This window comes from Notamacropus eugenii, chromosome 2, assembly GCF_028372415.1.
Source record: "Notamacropus eugenii isolate mMacEug1 chromosome 2, mMacEug1.pri_v2, whole genome shotgun sequence".
NCBI lineage: Eukaryota > Metazoa > Chordata > Mammalia > Diprotodontia > Macropodidae > Notamacropus > Notamacropus eugenii.
The window spans coordinates 51,986,567-52,013,364 of NC_092873.1; the positions used below are offsets into that span (position 1 = coordinate 51,986,567).

The 26,798-nt window shown below is 42.4% G+C and overlaps 1 protein-coding gene across 11 annotated transcripts in view; it reads right to left on the reverse strand.

Annotated features, from left to right (window-relative positions):
• The window catches only part of CUX1 (cut like homeobox 1), a 433,849-nt gene that overhangs the window by 192,247 nt on the left and 214,804 nt on the right, over positions 1 to 26,798 (reverse strand). For all 11 annotated transcript variants that reach the window (XM_072640319.1, XM_072640318.1, XM_072640317.1 and 8 more), the window contains exon 4: positions 25,983 to 26,061. In XM_072640319.1, the coding sequence (XP_072496420.1) occupies positions 25,983 to 26,061 (79 nt within the window). The remainder of the gene's footprint in view (positions 1 to 25,982; positions 26,062 to 26,798) is intronic.

Here is a 26,798-nt window from a genome sequence, read left to right on the forward strand (position 1 = left end):
CTAGGGCAATATACACAAATGACTGAGTTAGTGAAATCTGGCTTCTCTGGGCAAACACAATACGCAGGCCCCTCAAGAAAGGATGATGGCCTCCCTTACTGCAGATGGAACTTGAGAGCTAAGAAGACAAGAGAAGACCCTGGGAATAGGGCTCTACAGCTGGAGGTGGTCTGGGAGCTCACCTTTACAGATGAGGAAACTGAGGCCCAAGGAGGAGAAGGGAGTTGCCCATGGTCACAGGATGATAGCTCTAGGGCTTAGAGAGGACAAGTGAAGTGATGCCAGACAGGTAGTAAGGGACAGAACCAGGATTCAAACAAATGCAGGTCTTGTGACTCCATGCTCCATGTTCTTTCCACTGGGCCGCACTACCATAGGCCCCAGTCTGAGGATTCTGAGAACAACTCATGCATGGTGTGGTGTTCTCTGCGAGGTTACTAAAACACCAATGGAGTGACTAGCTAAAGAAAATCCCTTTAAACCAGGGTTCTTTGCCTTTTTGTGTGTCCAGGATCTCTCTGGCAGCTTAGCGAAGCCAATGGACCCCTTCCCAGAATAATGTTTATGGCTTATGTTCAGAACTGAAGGAAATGTTAAATTTCAGTTTAAAGATGGGTGAAAGTAAAAAGGTAATTGTTTTCACATCCAAGTTTGTTTCCCACCCTGAAATTGATCCATGAAGTCTCAGTGGACACCCCCCTCAAGTTAAGAAGCCCTGCTTTAAGCCAATTCTAGAAATTAACGCCTCAACTTTCTACAATTACAGGTCTGTAACCCTGCCCCCAAAAGTGAGAGAAATATGTCTGAATCCTGATGAGACATCCGGTGGTAATGAATATTTTATATTACTGATAATGGGCTTCCCAAGGTTTGGATTTTAAAAATAAACCATTCTGAGCCCTCCACTTTTCTCTGAAGGGACTTATCTCTGGGGTCTAAACCTAAACAGAGAGAGAAGAAAGAAAGGGACAGAGACACAGAAAATGAGAGAATGAGAGAAGAGAAATGAGAAAAAAAAGAGAGAGGAAAAGAGAGCAAGAGAGAGGGAGCCCACTCACCCCCCTGCTGTCCATCAGAGGGATGCAGCCAGAGAACGGCTAAGGATGAAGGTGGCTGAGACCCTCTGGTTCAGGCCTCGCTTTATCATTAGCAAGATGCCCTTGGAAGGAAAAATCCCTAACTATGTTAGATCCAAATCTGCCCAGATGAAAGAAACTGTAAGCTGGCTGGCCTTCCTGCCCAAGTTTTCAAAGTATATGGCTTCTGGGAGGTGTCTAAAAAAAATAAATTTACCAAGTTGGGGCTGTTTTGGGGTCAATCTCGCATGATAAAATCATTTTGATTTCAGGACAGTGAAAACTCAGCTATGCTGGAGGGCGGGGGGAGGAATGGCTATGTCCCTACACTCCCTTCCTGTCAGGCTACCTGCTGCAAAGCATTATTAGAATCAACACTAGGTCTCAAGGCCTTGTTCTAATCTGAATAGGAAAAGTTATCGCTCTTTCTTTAACTAACACTTTGGAAACAAATCCTGCCCTGAAATGTTTTTATGTCATTCACATGGTGGGCCTCACCAGGTTACAGAGGAGAGACTGGAGCAGCTCTGGAAGAAGCCCTTTCTGCCAAGGTCCTGATGGACCAAGAGAAGGGAGAACATCGCTGACCCAATTAATATGACGATCTCTTGAGTTCACCTTTGACCAGGCTGAAAGGAAAATCTTTGGAGAAGTTTTTCAAGAGAAACTGAATGTTTTCAGGGAAATGATCCTCCCAAGTTGTGTGGCCATGATTTTGTTTGATGAATCAAAACCATTACCTGAATGTTGTAAACTGGGCCAGCTTTGCCTTTCTTTTTGTATTTTTAGGGCTAAGAAGAGCCCACCCAGAGCAAGTACTCACAATGTTTGCTGACTGACTTTGAGTGGAAGTAGTTTGGGAAAGAGATTCTCTAAAACAGGAGGAATTTTGGTCCCTCTGGATTTCCTCTTGATTTAAGCAGGGAGATGTTTAGAATAATTTATTTAATAAATTGGTCTCTGGAAGGTTGGTGTACATAACAAAGAGTACACTTTTTAAAAAAATGTTTTTCCATACCAGAAACCATAGGGAATGAGTTATTCTACATAACCCAGTCCCAATCTATACTTATTCTGCTGCCGCTGGCCCCCTCTCTCCAAAACATCTTTTTCTCTGCCTCTTTGTATATTCATTGCTGTCTTCTGATCTTTGAACCAGCCAAAGTGGCCATCTCTCACACACAGGACTCCATCTACCTCCTTGGTGCCTTTGCACTTGCCCTTCTCATGTGTGGAATACTCCCCGCTCCTCATTTCTGCCTCACAGAATTCTTCTCTTCCATCAGTACCATCACCATCATCTTTCCTCCCCTTCCTGCAGGCTTCTTTTTCAGACTGATAAGTGTTGAAACTTCCACCTGCTCCATTTTCTCCCCATCTGAGCTGGTTCACCCCAACTTGGACAGCTAGGTGGATCAGCTTTAGCACTACTCCCAAATTCACAACATACACCAGTCTCAAGCTCCCCATGTGGCAAAGACACCATACCTGACAAAAGTTGCCTTCCACATGAACCCTTTTGGAATTCCTGTAACTACCGTGTATTTATTCTTTCTATACCTGTTTTATCTACACTGTTAGGAGGTTAGCTGAGAAGTGGGTCCTTTCCTTTGTGTCTCTGGGTGCCTAGTACTCATTCCAGTACCCATATATGGCAGAGGTGAAGTGATTTGTCTGTGCTCAGTAGCAGGGTTGGAATTTGAACCCAGGGCTTCTAACTGCTAATTTTGGCTGTTTCCCACTGCAGTTACCCTGCTGCCCATTTGTTCTTCACTGCTGGATTCTAGGGCTGCTTCTCTCCTCACTACTGACTGCAGGGCTAGGGTCACTCCCAATGCCTAAACCTTCAGGAAGGCTGGGATCCCAATAGAGGCCATTTCTCCCACTCTACTGTTACGTGTGAGTAGCAACCTAGAAAAATCCAGCCTTAGACACTTCTTAGCTGTGTGACCCTGGGCATGTCACTTTGCCCTGTTTACGTCCATTTCGTTATCTGTAAAATGAACTTAAGAAGGAAATGGCAAACATCGCAGTAAACCCCAAAAAACTCCCAAATGGGGTTGCTAAGAGTTGGCCATGAGTGAAATGAGTCAAGAAGAATTAAGTGGAATTGTTTGTGATGTGGTATATCCCTAGTTAAAAACAGCTGCTTCTCTGACTTGGGAATCTCAACGTGCATGCTGGGATTGGATTTTTAAATTAGAAAAAGTTTCCAATGTAAGAACTTGCAGTCTGCCCAACTTGTTGAAGGTGATGGAGGGAAGGCTTTGAATGGTTGGCACCTATGAGTGCTCTGCTCAAACTGGACACTCAACAAATGCCAATTGGAACGGGGTCTCAAAGGAATCCACAAAGCTTCTGGGAGGAAGAGGGTCTGATGGCTGGTGGGGTGGGCTCTCAAATAGCAGCATGTGTAAATTCCACAGCCTCCTCTGGATTTTCTCAACTATGACTGAAACATGGGGGCAAAACGTCCAGCCCAGAGGAAGAAGAGGCATGAAGTGTATGCTCCAATGGGGCTCTGAACTCGTGTTTCCTCTGCAGGGGGCTCATCTGGTGCGCTCCCCTGCAAGGTAGCCTAGTTCTGCTTTGTACGTACTTTGGCTATGCCTTTATTGGCACATGTGGGCTCTCTCAAGAGAAGGGAAGTATCTTGAGGGTAGGGACCTTTGTCTTCTTATCTCCAGTGTCCAGGACATAGTAGGTGCTTATTGACTGATTTCTACACACTCCAAATAATGCCTTTAATTTGTTGGGGGGGAGGGGCACCTCTCAGCACTGAGAGGCCCTCATCTGGTACGAGCAGGCATCACAGTGAGAGGCATCTTTGCCATTAGAGGGCATCAGCTGAGCTAAACACACAAGAGGACAACTGAGGAATGCATATACAAGCGCCACTGCTTCCATATAACATTGAAATGCATGGGCTCCCAAATATGAATACTGCCTAATAGCCAGAGGGGGAAACAATCAGAAAGTTCATTAATTATTTGCTCAAAAACAAAAGAATAAACCAGTTATCAAGCAGTTAACAGATTTGTTAAATACTGCTTTGAAAGGGTTATTAATGAATTTGCTCATTGGTTTCTCCAGTGGGCAAATAAATTTGCAAATCTATGAAACAGGTTAACTGCTGGTTTATCTACTGGGCCTTGGTTTCAAACTATTGACCATTAACCAATGAAATTATTTTTACATTTCTTAAGTAGTTTGAATTTCATCATTGGGGTACATCTCATCTCCGGTCTTGGTGTAGTAATAGAGAGAAGGCCTTAGAGCCAAGAAGACCTGGATGCAAGTGCAACTTCTGATACGCACTAGCTATATGACCCTGGGCAAATGACTCACCTTCTTCATGGTCTAGGCCAGTGCTTCTTAAGCTATGGGTGGCAGTGCCAACTTTCAATAGGGGAGGACTCTTAAGGTAGTTTGTTCACCCAGGGAGGCCATCTGTGTTAGCACATCCATCCACAAACATCGATGGCACGATGCATGATGAACACTTTTTAGTTTTCAGAAATAAGGGATACACAAAAGAATTGCTCAGGAATTGGCTGCTCTAGTTTCCCTTGTGTGCTGGCCCAAGGCCATGAAGGAAAGCATCTTAGGGAGCTCATAAAAGAGTCCTAGCTTAGGATTCTATTGTGAAGGACAGTCATTGTTTAAAAGTATCAGGATATGAGAATAGCAAATGAGTCGATGAAATTGGCGGAGGATCTCAAAGGGCCAGCAACTAGGTGGCACAGTGGATATAGTTTCTGGCCTGGAGTTGGGAAGACTCATCTTAAGTTCAAATCTAGCCTCAGACACACTAGTTGTGTGACCCTGGGCAAGTCACTTCACCCTGTTTGCCTCAGCTTCCTCCTCTGTCAAAGGAGCTGGAGAAGGAAATGGCACACCTTCCAGTATCTCTGCCAAGAAATGTGACCCAAAGGGGTCACAAAGAGTCAGACGTGACTGAACAACCAATCTGAAAAGCCAAGGGTAAAATCTAAACTGCTGTGAATGATTTTGCATTTGAGTCTTATTTACAGTCGCTGATGAGTATAATGAAGGTAGAAGGCTGCTTCTAATACATTTTATTAGAGTTGACAATAAAATTAGAAACAGGATACTAATTTGTGTACTTGAGAATTGGCCTTTTCTTTAGTCCAAACATAATATAATTATATAAACAAATAAGGGATGTCCATCCCTGAAAACAGCTTAGCAACAGGGGAATGACAGAAGTGCCTGCTGTAGTCAAGTCCTCCCCCGTCCCCCAAAGAACAGCCCATGGGCTACCGTGGCCTCCCTGGGCATACAAATTCAGCCACGATGCCAAGCCTGCTTGACAACTGGTTCCTTCGCGGTTTGTTATTTGGTGTCTGACACCCAGTTTCTTCCCCATGCTAAAAGGCACACAGCGGACAGAGTGCTGGGCCTGGAATCAGGAGGACCTGAGTTCAAATCTGACCTCAGACACTTAGCTGTGTGACCCTGGGCAAGCCACTTAGCCTCTGCTGCCTTAGTTTCCTCATCTGTAAAAAAAATAAGGACAGTAAAAGCCTCTAACCAACCTCCAAGAGTTGTGAAAATCAAATGAGATAACGATTTTTTGTAAAAGTAAGCACTATGTACATGTTACCTGTTGGCATAAGAACTCACAGCTGCCATTTATAATAGTGCTTTGAAGCCTATCAATACAATAAACATTTATTAAGGACCCACGTGCTAGACACAGAGGTGAAAAGGAAACAGGCAAGAGCCTTCAAGTTGGCAGCCTTAGGAGGCCAACAGGCGCATCGCATTGGTCACATTTTTGCTCAAGGTCAGGGAGCGCTGGAATGAGAACTGAAACCCAAGTGGGTTGTCTCCCAACGCAGTCCCCTTTTCAGGGAACCCTACCCTTCCTCACTTCCTAGTTTGTCTCCAGGCCTCCAAGTCTGTCACTAGGGCAGGCCTCACCTCCTCCCTCTCTTTCACTCCAGATTCACAAGGCCTCTGGCACCCGGCCCCTTCTCTTCATTCAAACAACAACCGACTTAATTCAAGCTCTCATCATATCCTGCCTGCATGAATAAATGAATGATTGAATGAATGAATGAAAAACCATTACTTCTCTCCCTTCTAATCCAACCACCCTCCAGACACCTGCCAAACTAATGTTCCTAAAATACAAGTTAGCCAATATCACCACTACCCTCACCCCCAGACCAGAAAGCTTCCTGTGACTTCCAGGGAAAATACAAAACCCATGCTTTAACATTTATGGTCCTTCACAAATGATCATCAGACTTCCCTAATTGGGGGGGGGTGGGGGGGTGGGCGGAGCTAATCGCCCAAGACTGGCCTTTCCCCTTCCCTTCAACCAAATTGCTTTGTTCATATTTTGTATGTGCATTTTATTTTCTCTGCATTCATTGTTTTCCCCAATCAAATATGTGCTCTTTAACTATATTTTTGTTTTCATATCTCTAGTACCTTATTAAAGTGCCCGTATAATATAGGCATTTAATAAATGCTTATTGAATTAATGGCTCCAATTTTTTTCACAGGAGGGATTACACATAATTCCCTCCTACACATTCTATGCTCCAGCCCAAATGGTTTCCTCTGTTTCCCCTGTGTACAACAGTCCCTCTCTTGCCTCTATGCTTTTGCTTAGGCTGTGTTCTGTGCCTGGAATGCCCTCCCTCCTCGCTTCTACCTCTTGGACACCCTATTTCCTTTCCAGGTGCCATCCATGTGTCACTTCCTTCAGGAAGCCTTCCATGCTCACTGAAATCACTATGTAATTTTGTCTTTATTTTTCTGCCTCCAAGCTGTGGCTCAGCTCTTCTGTCTTTACTTTTGAACAGGCTATAAGCACCTTGAATGCAGAGACTCCTTCATTTTGACCTCTGTACCCTGAGCAATCAGCACAGTGACAGTACATGGGTAGGTGCTCAGTGAATGCTTGGTGGTTGATTTTGAGATATCTTTAGAGATGCAGAGAAAAGAATGAGTGAAAATGTAGGGTTCCCTTAAGATCTACTTTCTTTCTACTTTAGACTTCTATCCCTTAGCCCAGGACTTGGCACACAGTAAGTTCTTAACAATGCTCCATTTATCCATCCATCTGTCTGTCCATCCATCCATCCATCCACCCATCCACCCATCCATCTACAGTCTGTCCATCCATCTATCCATCCATCCTTCCATCCACCCTTCCATCTATCTATAGTTTGTCCATCCATCCATCCATCCATCCATCCATCCATCCATCCATCCATCCATCCCTCCCATCTCCTGTTGCCTGACGGGAGGCAAGGAGCATAGCTGATGAGATGCTACTTCTTGTCTACTTGGTAAGCAGATAGTAGAAGGGCTGGAAACTGAATGGGCAACTCCAAGGCCACTGATTTAATCAATGAGATTATAAGGGGTTGAACTGGTGATGTGGCCACAGCATCCACTTTAACCATAAACTAAGCCACTATCATATTTCTAACAAAAATCAAATAGGAAAGAGAGATGGAGACGTACTTAAAACCAAAGTCAGAGCTGGGAGTCTGTAGCTGGACAGCAGGAACTTTGTGGGAGCGGGGAGGACAGAATGGGTCTCTCCAATGTTCCCCAACCTGTTTACCTTCTGTAAAAACCCAGAGGTGACCAAACACATTTACATCTGTAACTATCAGAAAGGGCACAAGACCCCAAATTGTGAACTAAAACATCTTTCAGTTGCATCAATTTAGATTCCTTTAGTCATATTTTTTTTCTCCACCATTCAACCAATTTAATTCTCTTTAACAATAAAGAATTAAGTCCTTATGCTGCAAGGGGCTCAGAGATATAAAGATGAAAAACACAAAAGCCTCTGCCCTCAAGGGTCTTACAATTTAGTAAGAGAAGTAAGACATGCGTAAAAAAAAAAAAAAAAACAACCAACAGAGAGATCGGTAAATAATCAGTGGGCTTAGCATTGTGCTGCACAGAGCTCACTGTCTCCCCGGGGAGACCTCAAGATCTATAATGGGGTGATGGGCAGGAGGAAGCACTAGCTCCAGGGGAGGCCAGGAAAGGCCTCCTATTTGAGCTGAGCTGAGGAGGTTGCGATGGAGGCACACAACTCAAGCTTCACAGAAGAAGGAGGGAATTTTAACAGGAAGATGTGGAAGGAGGCGGTGCACTATGGTGGAAAAGGAGTCAGAGGACACAGGTTCAAATGATTCCTGTGATGATCTCTTTGAGCCTCAGTTTCCTCATCTGTAAAATGAGCAGGTTAGACCACATGATTCCTGAAGTCCTTTCGAGCTCCGGAGCTATGCTCCTATGAACTGAGGTAAAATCTCTCTTCTGGAACCTCCTTATGAGCTTGTTCACTCAACAGTGGTGAGCGCTCAACTTTCTAAACTTGGAAAGGTGAAAGAGAGAAGAGGTGGGAAGATGGCTGGGGGAGTGGGAGGAGAGCCCTAGCAGGCTCCCAGAAGGGGACTGGCTTTATAAGCCCTTGAGGTCAGGGATGGGTTCAGCTTGGGGTCTATATTCTTGGTAGGTGGCAAGGGATGCTGAAATCAAAGACATAAATCCCTAAGAGGAGAAGTCCTACGCCCACAGACAGATATAATATGGATCCAGGATGCTCTTTGTTATAAGCTCAGAAGTGCTTCTTCTGGGAGTTGGGGGGTTAGGAAGAATTTATTAAGTTAGAATCTCTGTGAGCCACTGATGTCAATAATCAAGCACTTACAGGTACAGCCTCTGTCAGGTACTGTCCTCAGCTTTGGAGACATGAAGGAAAAAAAAACTGTCCCTGCCCTCAGGAGCTTACTCTGAACAGGGCAGACAACGGCATATAGAAGCATATACAGATCGAGTCCATTAAAGCTTGACCTGGGGCCCAGGACACGGCAATGGAGAGGGAGAGAAGGATGATCCCAGCCACGAATTTGAAAATAAGTGTCCATGGTTAGCACAAATCAACCATGGCAAAGAGAAGGCTTGGAGAGCATAGGGAGGTGTAGAGGGAAGACAGAGAGAGGGAGTCGAGGAAAAGAAGGTATCCTGCAGAAAGAAGTCAGGGGTGCCACAAGTTAGCAGGAGAGCATTCTGGGTATGAGGGAGCAGCCTGGGGACAGGGAGAGGATCAGCACTCTCTCATCCACTGCCAGCAGAAGAAAGCAAGGTCATCTGCTGAGTGGTGAGGGGAGGCTGAGCAGTGAGTGGATGATAAGGAAGCCTAGGGAGAAAAAAGGCAGAGGGCCAGCTGCAGAGTAGCCTTGGTGCCTTGGGGTGTTTTTAATTCCGTGAAGGTCTTTACCAATATTAGTCACAAACCTTTTTAAAATAAAAAATAACTGACTAAGGACAATAGGGTGGAAAGCAAGAAATTCAGGCCACATTGCAGTCATTCAAATTACCAACTTGGAGCTGAGTTAGAGCTCCTGTCAAATCAATGACATTTCCATTCTTAAAAATAAAAATTGGGCTTGATGCTCTGTAACCAGACTCAAGGTAATGTTTAAAAACAAAACCCAAATTGTGAAGTAAACACATATCCAGTAAATGGACAAGTAGGTGGCCTCGTCACCTGAGAAGTCTTAGCAGGTACATTTTGGTACCTACCGCTGGAAGGGATCGCAGAAGCCATCTGGCCCAACCCTTTCATTTTACAACGAAATACATGTACCAGTACAGGAAACTGAGGCACAACTTGTTTAAGGACTGAGACCCTTCAGGTTAGAAGTCTAGAGCTGAAGGGGATCTCAGAGGACATTTAGATCAACCCCTTTATTTTACAAAAGAGAAGACTGAGGTCCCAAGCAGGAGAAGTGACTTGCCTAAAATCACTGAAGGCATGAAAAGTGAGATTTGAGCCATGGTCTTTTGATTCCACTGGGTAAAACTCTCTTAAGAAGTTTCCACTAGTGGAACTAGTAACTAGTAACTTTCTTTTTGGGAGTAGGGATGGATAAACAGTATTTTATTATTTTTTTTTCCAATTGCACGTTAAAATAGCTTTCAGAATTCATTTTTAATAAGATTTTGAGTTCCAAATTTTTTTCCCTCCCTCCCATTCCTCTCCCCAAGACAGAAAGCAATCTGATATAGGTTATATATGTGTAATCGTGTAAACATATTTCCATATTAGTCATATTACAAAAGAAGAAACAGAACAAAATGAAAAAGTCACACACAAAAAAGTGAAAATAGTATGCTTCCATCTGCATCCAGACTCCAGAGTTCTTTCTTTGGATAGGGATAGCATTTTCTGTCATGATCTTTTGGAGTTGTCTTGGATCATCGTATTGATGAGAAGAGCTAAGTCAACCACAGCTGATTTTTGTACAATGCGGCTGTTATCATGTACAATGTTCTCCTGGTTCTGCTCACTTCACTTAGCATCAGTTCATATAAGTCTTTCCAGGTTTTTCTGAAATACCCCTGCTCATCATTTCTTACAGCACGAGAGTATTCTATTATATTCATATATCACAACTTGTTCAGTCATTTCCCCAGTTGATGGGCATCACTTCAGTTTTTAATTCTTTGGTACCACAAAAAGAGCTGCTATAAATAGTTTCTGTACATTTAAGTCTTTCCTCTTTCTTATGGTCTCTTCGGAATATAGCACTAATAGTATTGCTGGATAAATAGTATACACAGTTTGATTGTCCTTTGGACATAGTTCCAAACTGTTCTCCAGAACAGCTGGATCAGTTTACAACTCCACTAACAATGTGTTAGAGTCCTAATTCTCCCACATCGTCTCCAACATTTATCATTTTCTTTTTCTGTCATAGTAACCAATTTGACAGGTGTGAGGGAGTACTTCAGAGCTGTTTTATCTGCATTTCTTTAACCCATAGTTATTTAGAGCATTTTTTTCATATGGCTATAGATAGCTTTAATTTCTTCATCTGAAAACTGTTTATATCATCTGACCATATTAATTGGAGAATGGTTTGTGCTCTTATAAATTTGACTCAGTTCTCTATATATTTGAGAAATGAGGCCTTTATCAGAAACACTGACTGTAAATATTGTTTCCCATCTTTCCGCTTTCCTTCTAATCTTGGTTTTGTTTGTGCAAAAACCTTTTAATTTAATTATCTATTTTGCATTTCACAATGTTCTCTATCTCTTGTTTGGCCACAGATTCTTCCCTTCTCCATAGATATGATCTATTCCTTGCTCTTCTACTTTGCTTATGGCATTACCCTTTATATCTAAATCATGTACCCATTGTGACTTTATCTTGATATATGGTGCGAGATATTGATCCATGTCTAGTTTCTGCCATACTATTTTCCAGCCTTCCCATCAGTTTTTGTCATATGGGAAGTTCTTATTCCAGAGGCTGGAGCTTTTGGGCTTATCAAACCGTGTATTGCTATAGTCACTTACTACTGTGTTTTGTGTACCTAACCTATTCCACTGATCCACCACTCTGTTTCTTGGCTAGTACCAAACAGTTATGATTGCTGCTTTATGATACAGTTCTAGATGTGGTACAGCTAGGCTACTTTCCTTTGCATTTTTTTCCCCATTTAATTCCCCTGAGATTCTTGGTCTTTTGTTCTCCCAGATAAATTTTGGTATTATTTGTTCTAGCTCTAAAAATAATATTTTTTGGTAGTTAGTTTCATTAGTATGGCACCAAATAAGTCATTATAAGAATTGTCATTTTTATTCTATTAGCTCAGCTTACTCATGAATAATTGACACTTTTCCAATTATTTAGATATGACTTTATTTGTGTGAACAGTGCATATAGTTCCTGCGTTTGTCTTGGCAAGGAGACTCCCAAATATTGTCTATAGTCATTTTGAATGGAATTTCTTTTTCTATCTCTTGCTTCTGAGCAATGTTGGTAATAAATAGAAATACTGATGATCTATGTGGCCTTTATTTTACATCCTGCAACTCTGCTAACGTTGTTAACTATTTCAATTAGGTTTTCGGTAGATTCTTTAAGGAATGATAGCTTTGCTTCTGCACTGCCTATTCTAATTGCTTCAATTTCTTTTTCTACTCTTATTGCTAAAGCTAACATTTTTTGTATAATATCAGACAATAGTGGTGATAATAGGCATCCTTGTTTCATCTCTGATCTTATTGGAGAGCTTATTCCCATTACAGATAGTGCTCACTGATGGTTTAAGATAGACATTACTTATCATTTTAAGGAAAATGCCACTTATTCCTATGCTCTCTAGTGTTTTTAATAGAACAGGTGCTGTATTTTTTCAAAAGCTTCTTTTGTTATCTATTGAGATAATCATATGATTTTTGTTGGTAAATTATGATATGGTCAATTATGCTAATAGTTTTCCTAATATTGAAAAAGCTCGGAATTCCTGGTATAAATCCCACCTGGTCCTAGTGTATTATGGTGGTGATTAAAATTTTTGTATCAATATTTGTTAGGGAAATAGGTCTATAATTTTCTTTCTCTGTTTTGGCTCTTTCTTTTAGGTATCAATACCATATTTGTGTCACAAAAGGAATTTGGTAGGACTCCTTTGACTATTTTTTAAAATAGTTCATATAGTATTAGAATTGTAAATCCATCTGGCCCTGGAAATTTTTTCTTAAGGAGCTCACTGATGGCTTGTTCAATTTCTTTTTCTAAAATGGGGTCAAGTATTTTGTTTCCTCTTCTGGTAATTTATATTTTTGCAAACATTCATCTACTTCACTTGGATTGTCAGATTTATTTGCACACTGTTGGGTAAAATAGCTCCTAATTATTGCTTTATTTGGTGGTGAATTCATCCTTTTCATTTTTAATACTGGTAATTTGGTTTTCTTCTTTCTTTTTTTAAAATCAAATTAACCAAAGGTCTATCTATTTTACTGGTGTCTCTCCCTGCCCTGCCCCCCTCCTCTGCCCCATAAAATGAGCTCTTAGTTTTATTTATTAGTTCAATCATTTTCTTAATTTCAATTTTATTAATCTCTCCTTTGGTTTTCAGAATTTCCAATTTGGTGTTTAATTAGGGATTTTTAATTTGTTCTTTTTCTAGCCTTCTTTAAATTGCATGCCCAGTTCATGAATCTGCTCTTTCTCTATTTTATTCATGTAATCATTTAGAGATATAAAATTTCCTCCAAGTACTGTTTTGGCTGTGTCTCATAAATTTTGGTATTTTCATCATTTTATTTTATTAAATTATTGATTGTTTCTGATTTGTTGTTTGATCCTCTAATATATTAAAGGATTAGATTATTTAGTTTCCAATGAAATTTTAATTTATCTTTCCACAACCCTTTATTACATGTAATTTTTATTGCATCATGATCTGAAAAGGATGTATTTAATATTTCTGCCCTTCTGCATTTGAGATTTTTATTGCCTAATACATGTTCAGCTTTTGTGTAGGTGCCATATACTGTTGAGCAAAAGGTATATTCCTTTCTATCTCCATTTAATTTTCTCCAGAGGTCTATCATATCTTACTTTTCTAAAATTCTACAAATCTCTGCAACTTCTTTCTTGTTTATTTTGTAGTTAGATTTATCTAGTTCTACAAGGGGGAGGTTGAGGTCCCCTACTAGTAGTTTTGCTGTCTTCTCTTCCTGAAACTCACTTAACTTCTCCTCTAAGAATTTGGATGCTATATATTTTGTACTAACATTATGTCATTGTTTAGGTACCTTTTAGCAAAATATAGTTTCCTTCCTTATCTCTTTTAATTAGATCTATTTGTGCTTTTGCTTTGTGTGAGATCAGGATTGTTACCCCTGCTTTTTTAACTTCAGCTGAAGCATAACATATTCTGCTCCAGCCTTTTACCTTTACTCTGTGTGTGTCTCTCTGCTTCAACTGTATTTCTTGTAAACAGCATACAGTAGGACTCTGGTTTTTAATTTACTCTGCTATCTGCTTCGGTTTTATGGGAGACTTTATCCCTTTACATTCACAGTTACGATTATTGTATATTTCCCTCCATCCTATTTTTCCCATTTATACTTTTCTCTCTTTCTCCTTTCAGCCAGTCCCTCCTCACCAGTGTTTTGCTTGTGACTATTGCCTCCTCCAATCTGCCCTCCCTTCTATCAGCCTCCCCTTTCCTTTACTTTCCTCTTCTCCCTCCTACTTCTCTAGAGGGTAAGACCAATTTCTTTACCCAACTGAGAATGTATGTTATTCCCTCTTTGAGCCAAATTTGATGAAAGTAAGGTTCAAACATGCTCACCCCTACCTACTTTCTGTCTACTGTAATAGATCTTTCTTGCCTCTTCATGTGATATAATTTAACCCATTCTGCCTCCCCCTTTCCTCTTTTCCCATTATAATCCTTTACATTGCTTAATTATTTTTTTATCATTACATCAAAGTCAACTTATATCCACACTCTCTAAGTGCACTCCTTCTAACTGCCTTATTAGTGACAAAATTCTTAAGAGTTACAAGTATCATCTTCCTGTGTAGAGATGTAAACAGTTTAACCTTATTGAATAACATGTTTTTATTTTTCTTTCCTGTTTACTTTTTTATGCTTCTCTTGGGTCTTGTATTTGAAGACCAAATTTTCTGTTCAGCTCTGGTCTTTTCATCATGAAAGTCTTAAAATCCTCTATTTCACTGAATATCTATCTTTTCTCCTGAAAGATTATACTCAATCTTGCTGGGTAGTTGACTTTTGGTTGTAATCCAAGCTCCTCTGCCTTCCAGAATATCATATTTCAAGCTCTCTGATCCTTTAATGTAGAAGCTGCTAAGTTCTTTGTAATTCTGACTGTGACTTCTTGATCTTTGAACTGTTTCTTTCTGGCTGCTTGGAGCAGCCAGACCTGATAGTTCTGGAATTTGGTTACAATATTCTTTGGACTTTCCATTTGGGGATCTCTTTCAGGAAGTGATCAATAGACTCTTTCAGTGGGTACTTTACCCTCTGGTTCTAGGATATCAGGGCACTTTTCCTTGATAATTTCTTGAAAGATGCTATCCAGGCTCTTTTTTTTTTGATCAGAGCTTTCAGGTAGTCCACTAATTCTTAAATTACCTCTCCTAGAACTGTTTTCCAGGTCAGTTGTTTTTCCAGTGAGGTATTTTACATTCTCTTCTATTTTTTCCATTTAAAAAAATTTTGTTTGACTGATTCTTGACATCTCATAAAGTCAATAGCTTTCACTTGCCCGATTTTAATTTTTAAGGAATTGTTTTCTTCAGTTAGCTTTTGTACCTCCTTTTCCATTTGGTCAAATCTACTTTTAAAGGAGTTGTTTTCTTTAGTCAATTGTTGTGCTTTCTTTTCCAAGCTCTTGACTCTTTTTGCATAATTCTCTTGCATAACTCTCATTTCTTTTCCCAATTTTTCTTCTACCTCTTTTACTTGACTTTTAAAAGTCCTTTTTCAGCTCTTCCAAGAGGACTTTTTGGGCTTGAGACCGATTCATCTTCCCCTATGAGGCTTCACATGTGGGCATTTTGACATGTTGTCCTCTTCTGGGTCTGTATTTGGATCTTCCTTGTCATCACAGATTTCTGTGGTCAAGGCTCTTTTTTGTTCTTTGCTCATTTTTAAAAGTTGAGTTCTGCATGTCCCGAGCTTCTTGCACTGGGGGCCAGGGGCCTGGTCACTAGCTTTCTTTGACAGGGCCTGTGGGGCTGGTGCCTTGCCCACTATGCTAGGGTGGCCCAGCCTACTAGTGCCTATTGTGCCCTGGGTTCTGGGGTTGGAGGCCTCACAGCTGGCCTGCTAAGTAAGGACCTCTCCTTTTACGCAAGTGAGACAGACCTTTCCTGAAGTCTTTTTTTAAGTTATCTTGGGCTGGAAAATTGTTTTACTCCATCTTTTTGAGGATTCTGTCACTCTAGAGGTTTGATTTAACATTATTTCTAAAGGAAACTGGGGAGAACTCAGGCAACTTCCTGGCTTGTCTCTGCCGTATTGACTAGTAACTTTCTAGATGAGAAAATGACGTAGAAGAAACATTAAAAATTCTATGATTTAGATGAGAATATGCTTTAAATATAAAATCTGCAATAGGCTCTTACTCTATTCCCAATGTTTTTAGGGCTCTCTTTGTAATGAATCTAGGGAACACTGAGGAATTTTTCTCTATCCCTGCAAATTAATCCCTACTCTGCAACGCACTGCCTTGGGTGTCTGAAGCCTAAGGTGTCTGAAGTTCAGGGTCCTAAAGCCAGGAAGGGAACCCACGTCATAAAGTAGGAAAAGTTAGGCCTCTGAAATGAGAAGGTCTGCGTTTAAATCCTGCATCACCTTGTCACAGTATTAAGTCCTATAACACCCATGTGGCATCATTTCCCCCACAAGGAATGAGGGAGATAGACCAGAAGGCCCAGAGTCTTTTCCAACTCACTCTGTGACTCTATGAATTAGAGGCAGGTTGTGAAACCAGAGCTTCCTAGCTGAGGCTGGCTCTCTCTATACCAGGTCTTGTTGCCAATATGCACAATAAATGTTCAATTTATTGTCTGCAGATAAGGAGCAATGAAAAGTGAACAATTTGCTCACTAAGTAAAGACTAATAAATTATTATTATAATTATAAATTATTCTATAATAATATTATATTTAAATTATATTAATGTATAACTATATATTAAATAATATAATAAATTATAAATTAAGGCCAATTATAAAGACCATCTCCACCTTTGAATGGCAAACAATATGGCTTCTTTCCATTTAAAACTGCAGGCCCACCTCTGCCTTTGAAAACATGGAGAAGAAGCTATTAGCAATCAGTCAGAAACTGTGAATCAGAGACTTTCTCATAGAAGGAAATAGCAAAGCAAGGCCAAAACACAGGTAAAGAAAGGGGATCCAGTCTGAGGAGCAAGAAAGGGAGAGACGAAAATGGAGAGAGGGAAGGAAGGAGGAAGGAAGGGAGGAGGGAATGAGTGAGTGAAGGAAAGAGAGAGGGAAAGGTAGAGAAAGTGTAAGAGAGAGGAGAGGGAAGGAGGAAAGAAGGGAGGGGGAGAGAGGGAAAGAAAAGAAAAGAGGAGAACAACGAAGAGAAGTATGGAGATTGAAAAAAGGGGAGAGAGAAGAGACAGAATGGCAAAAGGGGGAGAGGGAGGGAGGAGTAGAAAGAGAGAGAGACAGAGAGAGGGGAAAGAGTATAAGAGAGGGAAGAGAAGGAGAATGGGATGGGGAGGAAAAGAACACCTAAACCAGGAATTATATGTAAGCAAAACTGAAAAGGAGTAATAAACAGATGGGTTTTCCAGATTCCTGGTACTTGTTTCTGGAATGGTTGCCAGGGAGGGTAACATTCACTACCTGTCCCTGGGAGCTAAGGGGAGGTAATGACATTCAGAGCCTTGGGGTCAGGGGTAGGGGGTCCAAAAGAGAAGCTGGCTCTACGAGCAGCCAAACCTCTCCCTGGAGCCACCATCAGTGAACCTTGAAGACCGGGATGCCTTCAATCTCTCTGATCTCCTGGGAGGGAGGCAGAGTTTCTGCTGGGTTGAAACCAGACACTGGCTCACTTTTATGGATTTTTTCAAGTGGGAAACGTCTCCTCTGTTCTTGAGGCTCTTTTGATGCTCTGAAGCCCACCTCAGAGCAGTGTATCTTTATTCAGAGCTCAGCGAGCATCCAAGACTCACATACCTTTGGTCTTCCAAAAGGTCAGAACCAAGGCAGAGGCCAGGTCTCCTGACTCCCCACCCCTTGGGGTAACTCAGCAAGCTCGGGTATCACTGCAGCATCAAAGGTGGCCCAGAACTTGGCCACATTCTGCTTCCCTGAGGTCTATGACTCATTCATTCAAAAGCCATCCAAAAGGGTAGGGCACGAGAAGTGAAGACTTCATTCAACCCACCTCCTCCGTCATCAAAACAAAATATTAAGAAATGTGAAGAAAGGATTTTGAAGAGGTTGGGCACGTAAGAAGAGTAAGGGAGAGAAATAAGAAGAAAAAACTAGAGAGAAGGAAAAAGAAAGGGGGGAAAGATCAGAAACAAGAGCGGGGAAGGGAAGCAGAGAAATGAGAAGAGGAAGGTGGGAGGAAGGGAGAGAAAAAAGGGAAAAAAAGAAGGGAAGAAAGAGAGTAGAAAAGAAAAGGAAGAAATCCTTTCATTCCTCTAGATCTGGAGCTTATAAACTTTTTTGCATCATGGATCCCTTTGACAGTCTGGTGAAGCCAATGGAGGCCCTTCTCAGAAAACAATTTTAAATGCACAAGAGGATATAAAGGAAACCACTTCTATTGAAATAGTTATTTATACATACATGCATACATACAGCATACAGTACATAAAATATACACCTATATCTCATGTGTATATCCCATGCATGTGTCTGTCTCAGATGCTAAGTTAAAACTTCATGATCTAGAAAAATGAAGCCAGCTGTGAAAGGCCACTATTGGGGGATAGTGGCTAGAGGGGTAGGTACTGTCCTAATTTTTCATTTTCAGCTTTTGCTAGAGAAAGACAAATAGTCATAAGATATATTTTTTTCTACTTAGGCACATTAGGTTAGCCATTGTATATGTGCCCACTTCTCCAAATGGATTCTGGAGACTCCAAGAATCATGAATCAAGGCTATCTAGGCTAATCCTCTCCTTTCACAAAAGAGGAAACTGAGTCCTGGAGAGGCAAAGCAATGTGCTTTCCCAGTACCACAGAGAAATCAGCAGAGCCCTCCAGCATGCTTCCTTCTTTCCTTCCCCTCCTCCCTCTACCCTCGCCCAAGCTGTTTCCCAACTGTCCACAAAAATGGAGCTAGGCATGTGTGCAGCTACCAGGACTTGGCACAATATGATGAATGTGAAATGAAAAGTGCTGTGTAAACGTCCACACAGGCATGTAAATCTTGATAAAAGAGATGCCAAAGCCAATCCTGAGCTAAGAGATGCTTTCCCTGGTCACTCGACTTGGCCAGCATGCTCCCTGGCCTTCTCTCCCTTAATCAGTGGGGAGAACATCAATCTCGTGAAGCCTGGCTCAATGTGGGTGCTTGCTGTCCTTAAAACAAAATAAACCACCTAGAGGAAAGCTGTCTCCCATATTGGCTGTGCCAGTTCCCATTTCCAAACATTTACCCCAATGAGAAGAAATACCACCTGTCCTCTGGTCATCCAAGTCAGATTCTACAATTGTGGGTGGGTCATGCATGGTCAAGGTACCTTGGCTTCTCACACAAGAACAATCTTGGGTAGTTTTCAGTAAACGCTCAGATATTGACCAAGAATCTTCCTATAAAGCTGAGCTACAAGATGACTTCATCTGAACAAACCACCTGACTTCAAAATGTAGGCACAGCACACCTGAGCTTAACCTCCTTGTTCTCAAGTCTCTTGGTTCAGGATTTTAGGTTGCTCCACTGTTTGAAAGCTGACTCTCTTGAGGCCAGAGGAATGGGCTGAACTCAGTATTGAGAGATCTCTGAGGAGAGTTAGGCTATGTCATTGAAAAGTCTCTCATGACCTATAGTTGGGAAGGCCCTCAGAAGTCATCTAGTCCAACCATCTGTCTAACAGCTGGGGAAATAGAGGCTCTGGGTGACTTGCTCTGGGTCACTGGGGTGATGTCAGGCAGGATGTGAACCCAGGACCTCTGACTTCTAGAGATGGCCCTCCTTCTGTTGCCCCACAGAGCCTTAATGCATAACTCTCATTTCAGCTGGGCCTTTGTGAATGGCAGCCCAGGGTATAACAGAGAGGTCCCACTTCTGACACATACTGACCAATCACCTTGCCTCTCTGGGCCCTAGGCAACCTTCTAAGACAGGATTCTTAACTTGGGGTTTGGTAGTATTAGGCTGACTAGACTGCCCAAGGCATCTATGATCCCCAAAAGATTAAGACCTCTTGGTCTTAGACCATGAGCTGCAGAGAAGGCATTGACATGCACTAGTAGAGGGAATTTCCTCACCTGGGAGTTCTCTCAATAAGCTCACAGGCCTATTCTCTCTCCCTCCAGCTGTGTCTCCTATTACAAAAGTAAGCCACCACCTCTTTGCAGAGGGTACAAGGGATTCCTTCCTCATCAGTTGGTTCCCCTTCCCAACAGGTAAGAGATATCTGGGATAACCTGTTTCTTTTCTGGTGAACTCTAAAACTTGTTATTCTTGTAATAATGCATTGAGGCTAAACCAGATTCCAGACCCCTCTTGTAATGACTATGTAAAATAACCAAGCTCCCTCTGTCTCTGAGAGGGCTCCAGGCACCATCAGATTCACTTATTTCTGTGCCCCTGAGTCCCATTTGTTGTCCCCAGAACCTTGTCCCCTCCATTACCTGACTCTGTCCATTTCACTGTTCTGTATGTGTTAATCCAGTTGACAGATATCTCCATTTAGCCACTTGCCTCTTTTAATAAGTTCAACTGGACCTCAATTTTGGGGTCTTTCCTTTGGAAAGGTCCATGCTCTCATGTGAGATCTAACTACAAGCTCAGCATACTGAGCCCATAATGAGCTGGGGATGATGACAAGCTAGCAACAATCACCAATGCCCCCTTTTCCCAGGGTGGTTGCTACCTTTGGGCTAGGGAAAGAAAGAAGGGGTGGATTCGAAACTTCTCTGTGGGGGGATGATGGGGGAGAAAAATCTAAGACTTATGGAAGTGATTGTAGAAAACTGAAAACAAATAAATTAATAAAAAAAATTATAAAAAAAAGAAAGATCTCTACGCTGGGCAAACATGCTCTAGCAATGCAGGTTGGTCAAATCCTTCTTGCTTCCTCTGAATTTTTCCAGAATGCAGACAGTCTGTACCATACGCCACCATCTTACTCATCTATTTCTTAGTGTTTCATGTCTGTCTCATCTCCTCAGCTGGAGTCACCAGCTCTTCGGGGGCTAGGCCCATATTGTCTACTTTGGAATCTCCCTCCTCTTGCTCCTCCCCAAACCCTGTGAAATGTTCTAAAAGAGTGAAGGAGGGGATCATGAAGTCCTTTGTAGAAGCTTTTTAATTCTAGGAGCTCCATGCGAGATTATCTTTCCTTATACTATAAAACCTAGGGACATTAACTCCTGTTCTGCTAAAAACAACTAGCCTTTGGGATCATTTGATTTTTTTAAGACAATTCTTTCACTGGTCTTAGAGGTAGAAGATCTGAATTCAAGTCTTAGGTAAAGTTGTGTGATCTTGGGCAAGTTGCTTTGTGCCTCAGTTTCCTCACTGTGGTATAGTGGTTAGAACAATGGACTTGGACTTAGGAAGAAGACCTGAGTTAAAATCCTGCCTCAGACACTCCTTAGCTATTTGGCTCTGAGCAAGTCACTTGGCTTCAGTTTGCTTTTCTGGAAAATGGGGATAATCATGAAAATAAATTTAGTTCAAAGGGCTGCTGTAAGGATTGAGGGAGATAACATGTGAAAAGCACTCTGAAAGATCTTAAAGTATTACAGACATGTTGGCTATTAATATAATTATTATTACCAACATCATAATCATTAGGGATATGGTGCTGAACTTAGAATCTGGAAACCTGAGTGCAAATCCTACCTCAGACACTAGATGGGCAAATCACTATCAGTCTCAATGTGTTCATCTGTAAAATGGGGGTAACAACAGGATTGTCTTGAGGGTCAAATGAGGTCACAAATGTGAGATGCTATGCAAACCTTCCAGCGCTATATAATAAAATGAGGGTGTCACCAGTGACCATGGAAATTACCCACTTTTCTAGAACAATGTCCACCCACACTAGATGTCTTACAAAGCCGAAGGAGTATTACTTGCAACTCGTGGGATCCTGAGTGAGGCACAATCACCCTGGAACCTCAGTTTCCTCATGGATAAAGTGAGGGAATTGCCACAGAAAAGAGATGAGAAGACACTCTTCCCCAATTCCCACATTTGCAAAGGTGGGGGGCCATGTGAGTGCACAGCCACACAGAATGTTAGATTTGTTTCAATATGTGGGTTAGTTTTGCTGAATGCTTTCCTCCCTTTCTTTGATTCTTTATCACAAGGGATAGCGCTCCAGGAGAGACAGAGGAGAGACATGCTGGGAAATGTAAGTGATATAAAACAAAACCTAAAAAATGATGAGGAGGCCCCTTATGGCTCTAAATCTATTACCCTGGTCTTCCATTCCTATTTCCCCAGCTTTCCTCTTTCCGTCAATAACATGAAATTCACAATGTTTTGGTCTTTAATAAGTAATGTATTTAATTCTACTGCACAGATCTGAGATAGGAGGCAATGTTCCACATGAACGTCCTTCTGGCTGGATTCCACTGGAATACCGAAAATGGATATTGTAGACAAACATGTTACAAACCCCAAGCTGCATTTTCCTCTTTTCCGACTTATTTAAACAAAGGCCCCTCAGGTCCCTCTCTGGAGCAGATAGTTGATCTGTCCTTATGCACTCTGACGTCAGTCAACCCTTGAAATCCCTTATACATATGAAATCTTGGACCTCATCACATATGCACGAGGTAGACAAGCCTTCTTACAGATGAGAAGATAACGGAGATGGGAAAGCAACAGCTGAAGCAGAGAATGAATCGGCCCTCGTTAGCAGAAGGCCCAACGCTGCCTGGGCTTGTGGGATTCCACTGAACTCAGGTTCCTGGGCCAGGAGCTCAGCTGTTTAAGTCAGCTTTGGGAGTCAACTTGCTGGCTTGTCCAAGGAGGACCCGAGCACTCTACAGGGTAAACCACCCCCCCACCCCCACCCCTGCCCCCAACTCTTTTCAGGGACCATGAAGGAGACTGGTCAATTTAAGATGAAAAGGTCTGGCCTGGCTTATGGATTGATGCTGAAAGGCTTTGTAAACTAGGGGGCAGTCCAAATCTTCCAAAGAAGTGAGGAATCGTTCTGAAATCGTTCCTTTTTTTGTGGATAGAAAAAAAGGAGGGACAAAAATGATTACTCCCTGCAGGAAAAAAAAATCCCACAAGCAGCTGAAGGAAAATAGCCCCCTTTTAAATGACAGCTCAATTCAGAAACTGCACAGGGGAAAATGTGTGTATAAAACTCAATTACATATTTGAAAAGGGGGCGTGAGATGTTTGGAAAAACAACTGCTAATGGCCTCAGCCTTGGCAAACCCCAAACAAGCTAACCTTTAAAAAAAAGAGTTAAAACACACACACACACACACACACACACACACACACACACACACACACACCTCAATAAAATACACACATTACAGAATGACGCATATTCGCCTGGCTTCTTTCTCCTTTACAATAGGACCTTTTGAGCCCTCATATGGCCCCAGTGTACCCCTTTAAAAGCAAAATAAAAATAGTAAATCAAAAGAACGCAGCAACCTTTTCAAACAGAAAGCTGCCAGAAGTTATATTTATCAAAGCCAATCTGTCCGCCTCGATTGGACTTTTCCTGCAAATTCTCTCTACCTGAGTCAGTGCAGGCACAGCCTGGGCTTCAGAGAGAAACTCCTCAGTCTCCCCACGATGCAGGAATAAGTGCAGGTGGAACTGAATGTATTTCAGGGAGAAATTTCAAACTGGAGGGGGGCTGGGTACAGTCCCCCCAAGAAAAATGGAATCCTTTTCTCAGGATCCCAGACTTTGAGCTGTTAGGAATTCTGGGGCCAGCAACTCTAATCTCCTCCCTTTATAGATGAGGAACCTGGGGCCCCCAGAGGTGAAACAGCAAGTGAAATGGCAAGGCCAGAGTCCTCCAGGTGAGGAGACACAGAGGAGAGACTGAAGCAGATTTTCCCAATACCAAGGCTGGCACTCTATCTGCTCAAGGGCAACAAAACTGATTTTGAAAACAGGGATCAGGCAGGGACAAAATAATGGAGAGGAGAAGTGTGGACACTAATATAGCCTTGGCTGCCAACTGTAAGGCTCTGACTGCAGATTGAGATAAGAGGCAAGTTCTAAGCATCATGCAAAAGGCTGGAGAAAATTGGAAAAATACCAAAAGCTAAATAAGAATCTAAGATGTCTAAGAGAAATGGATAATCCCAGGAACCCAAGAACAGAAAGCAACCTAGCCAAACCACGTAGGGATGGCAGCTAGCTCCCTCTGACCTCCCTTGTTTCTGAGGGGAATTTGTACCCACCCCAGATGGACGCAACTGGGGGTGGTGAGGGGAAAACCCGCTGCTAAGGAGGCCACAAGACATGGAGTCTTTGATCTGGGAGGGCAAAGCCAAGCCCGGCCTGCCTGGCCTAGGGAACGAGAGCTGGTGGACGCACCGCACAGGCTTTATTTTTGTCTTACTGAACTTGCTTCAGCCATGACTAAGATGTTTGTGTGGGAATAACAAGTGGCTGGCATGCATGTATAATTCTGAGGGGACAGCTTGGGCATAGTAATGCTAATTAGGCTTCTTGCAAGACATTTTAAACACCCCCTGGCCTAGCCAGCTCCTCTACAAAAAGACACTAGATGGTCCTCAAAGCAAGAACCTGCCCAGCAGCAGCATCCCCTACTTAGGAGGGCGGTATGAACTTGAGGGAGGAGAAAAGCCCCCTCTCTTTCTGTTATTTTTTTACAAATGGAAAATCCAAGGCTGGTCTTTGTGTTTCCAAAGGTGAATAATCAACCCCTGCTAGTTGAATTCATTTCTTAGAAGGGCAAAGAGGCATTTTCATAGATGCTAGGGATCATTCATTTCAGACTGGAAGAAACCTCACAGGCTGACTAGATCCAACCCCCTCATTTTACAGATGTGCAATCGGAAGCCCAGGGACTTGTAGCCACCTGCCTATGGCCACCCAGCTACTAGGTGTCAGAGGTGGGATTTGGACTCAAGTCTTGCTGACCTCTGGTCCCTCACACTATCCAACATGAGAAATAAACAGTTTTCTAGAAACTGTTTGCTTTGCTAATTGGGCAGAGACGGAGAGGGAGAAACATTCCTTCAGTTAACTTAGGAGGCCACTCCAAGGCCTCCTTTATACCTGCCCTTTAAATGGAGAGAAAAATACCAGGTGGTGAATAGGCATAAGTCTCAACAGGATCCTTTGTCCTCCACTCATGTCCCTTGTCTTTGGTATATTTTCAATATTTTCAATAAATTTTCAATCAGTAACAGAACCTCCTGGAACAGCTGTTCTTAAAGTCTTCTGCTCATGGCACAGAAGAATCCAGTCTGGAGGGGTGTGTACGCACAGGCAGTTGCAAGGTAAGTTCCTTACAACTGGTGACATCCCCACTAGGAATCATGCTCTCACACGGCTGTGTCTACACGGCACTCAAACAACCAGGCGATGGGGACTCTGGTTTCCTTCACACAGTCTTCATAGTTTATCTTGCATTATAGCTCCGTATATGGGTATTACCCTGAAATCAGCTGATTACCCACCTCCTGTGTGCAGTCACACCCGCAAGGAGCTTCTATCCCCTTGCACTGGGAACACTGCCAGAGCAGGGAGCTCCCTCAGAACCTGGCCCAGTGCTTGGCACATAAACTGAACTGGCCACAGTACATGTGATCAAAGTGGTGGACTTGAAAGCCTTCCTGGAGAGAGGCATGACATGGGCTAACAAGAATGCGTTCATTCTCTTACAAGTTTACTGAACGAATGAACGAACGAACGAATGAATGAATGAATGAATGAAGAAGCATTTACTAATCATCATGTGCCAGGCATTGCACGAGCTTGCAGAGTCAAAGACTGACAATCCCTGCCCTCAAGGAGAATATTCTATTGGAGGGAGCAAGACTCCTGTTGGAATCTTGGAGGGGAGAGTTCAAGGAGATGACAAGTTAGGCCATGATCCATAACTAGCTACATTCTCTACAACCCTACAAGAACGGAGAGGAATCAGGTCAAGTTTTTGGCTGAAATGAGTATTCTTGTAAATGTAGGTGATGAGCATCCCACTGCATCCTCAGCCAGATGCTGAGTCTGGGACTGTCCACCTAGACCTTAGCTCCTTCCCCGTCGCCTGGAATGCCAAGGGCAAGCTGCACTGTTTCCTGCAGTTGGCCAAGAAGGAAACCCCGAGGAACTCACGCAACAAAGGCCCACTGGTTCTTCCAAACCAAGCCCACTGGCTTACCTGGAACATCAATTAATCTCTTATAGACATTCAAGAAGGCTGCCTCGGCTTCTTTGCTTCTCTTACTCAGTGCATCAATCTAAAGGGGGCAAAGAAAAACAGCTCAGATGTCTGCAGGGAGTCACTGAAAAATCACAACGCCACAATTCACAAATGAAACAGCTCGAGGGCCCCCGCATGGGGACAGTGTGCTACAAACCTCTTTACAATAATCATATTCATATTCATAATAAAAATAATGTTGTGTTATTCAGTCATTTCAGTTATGTCTAACTCTCCATGACCGCATTTGGGGTTTTCTTGGCAGAGACACTGGAATGGTTTGCCACTTCCTTCTCCAGTCCATTTTACAGATGAGGAAACTGAGGCAAACAGGGTGAAGTGATTTGTCCACAGCTAGGGAGTATCGGAGGTTGGATTTGAATTCAGGTCTTCCTGACTCCAGGCCTGGTGCTCTATTCACTGTGTCACCTAGCTAACAGTTATATAATGCCTACTATGCGCCAGGCAAGGAGCACACTTCTACAATGACTTTACAACAACCCAGGGAGAAGGGTGACATTACTATTCCATGTCACAGACAAGGGAACTGAGGCAAACAGAGGTTAAGTGACTTGTCCAGAGTCATACAGCTATTATCTGAGGCCAGATTTGAACTTGGGTCTTCCTCAGTCCAGGATCCCTGTTCTATGCACTGCACCACATAGCTGCCAAAGCATTTATAAGCAAACAAAACTTAAAGAGTAAGTTTTCCACTGGTTTAAAATAACTGTCAGGCAAATAGGGATACAGGAGCAGTTGGATACTGTGGTCAAT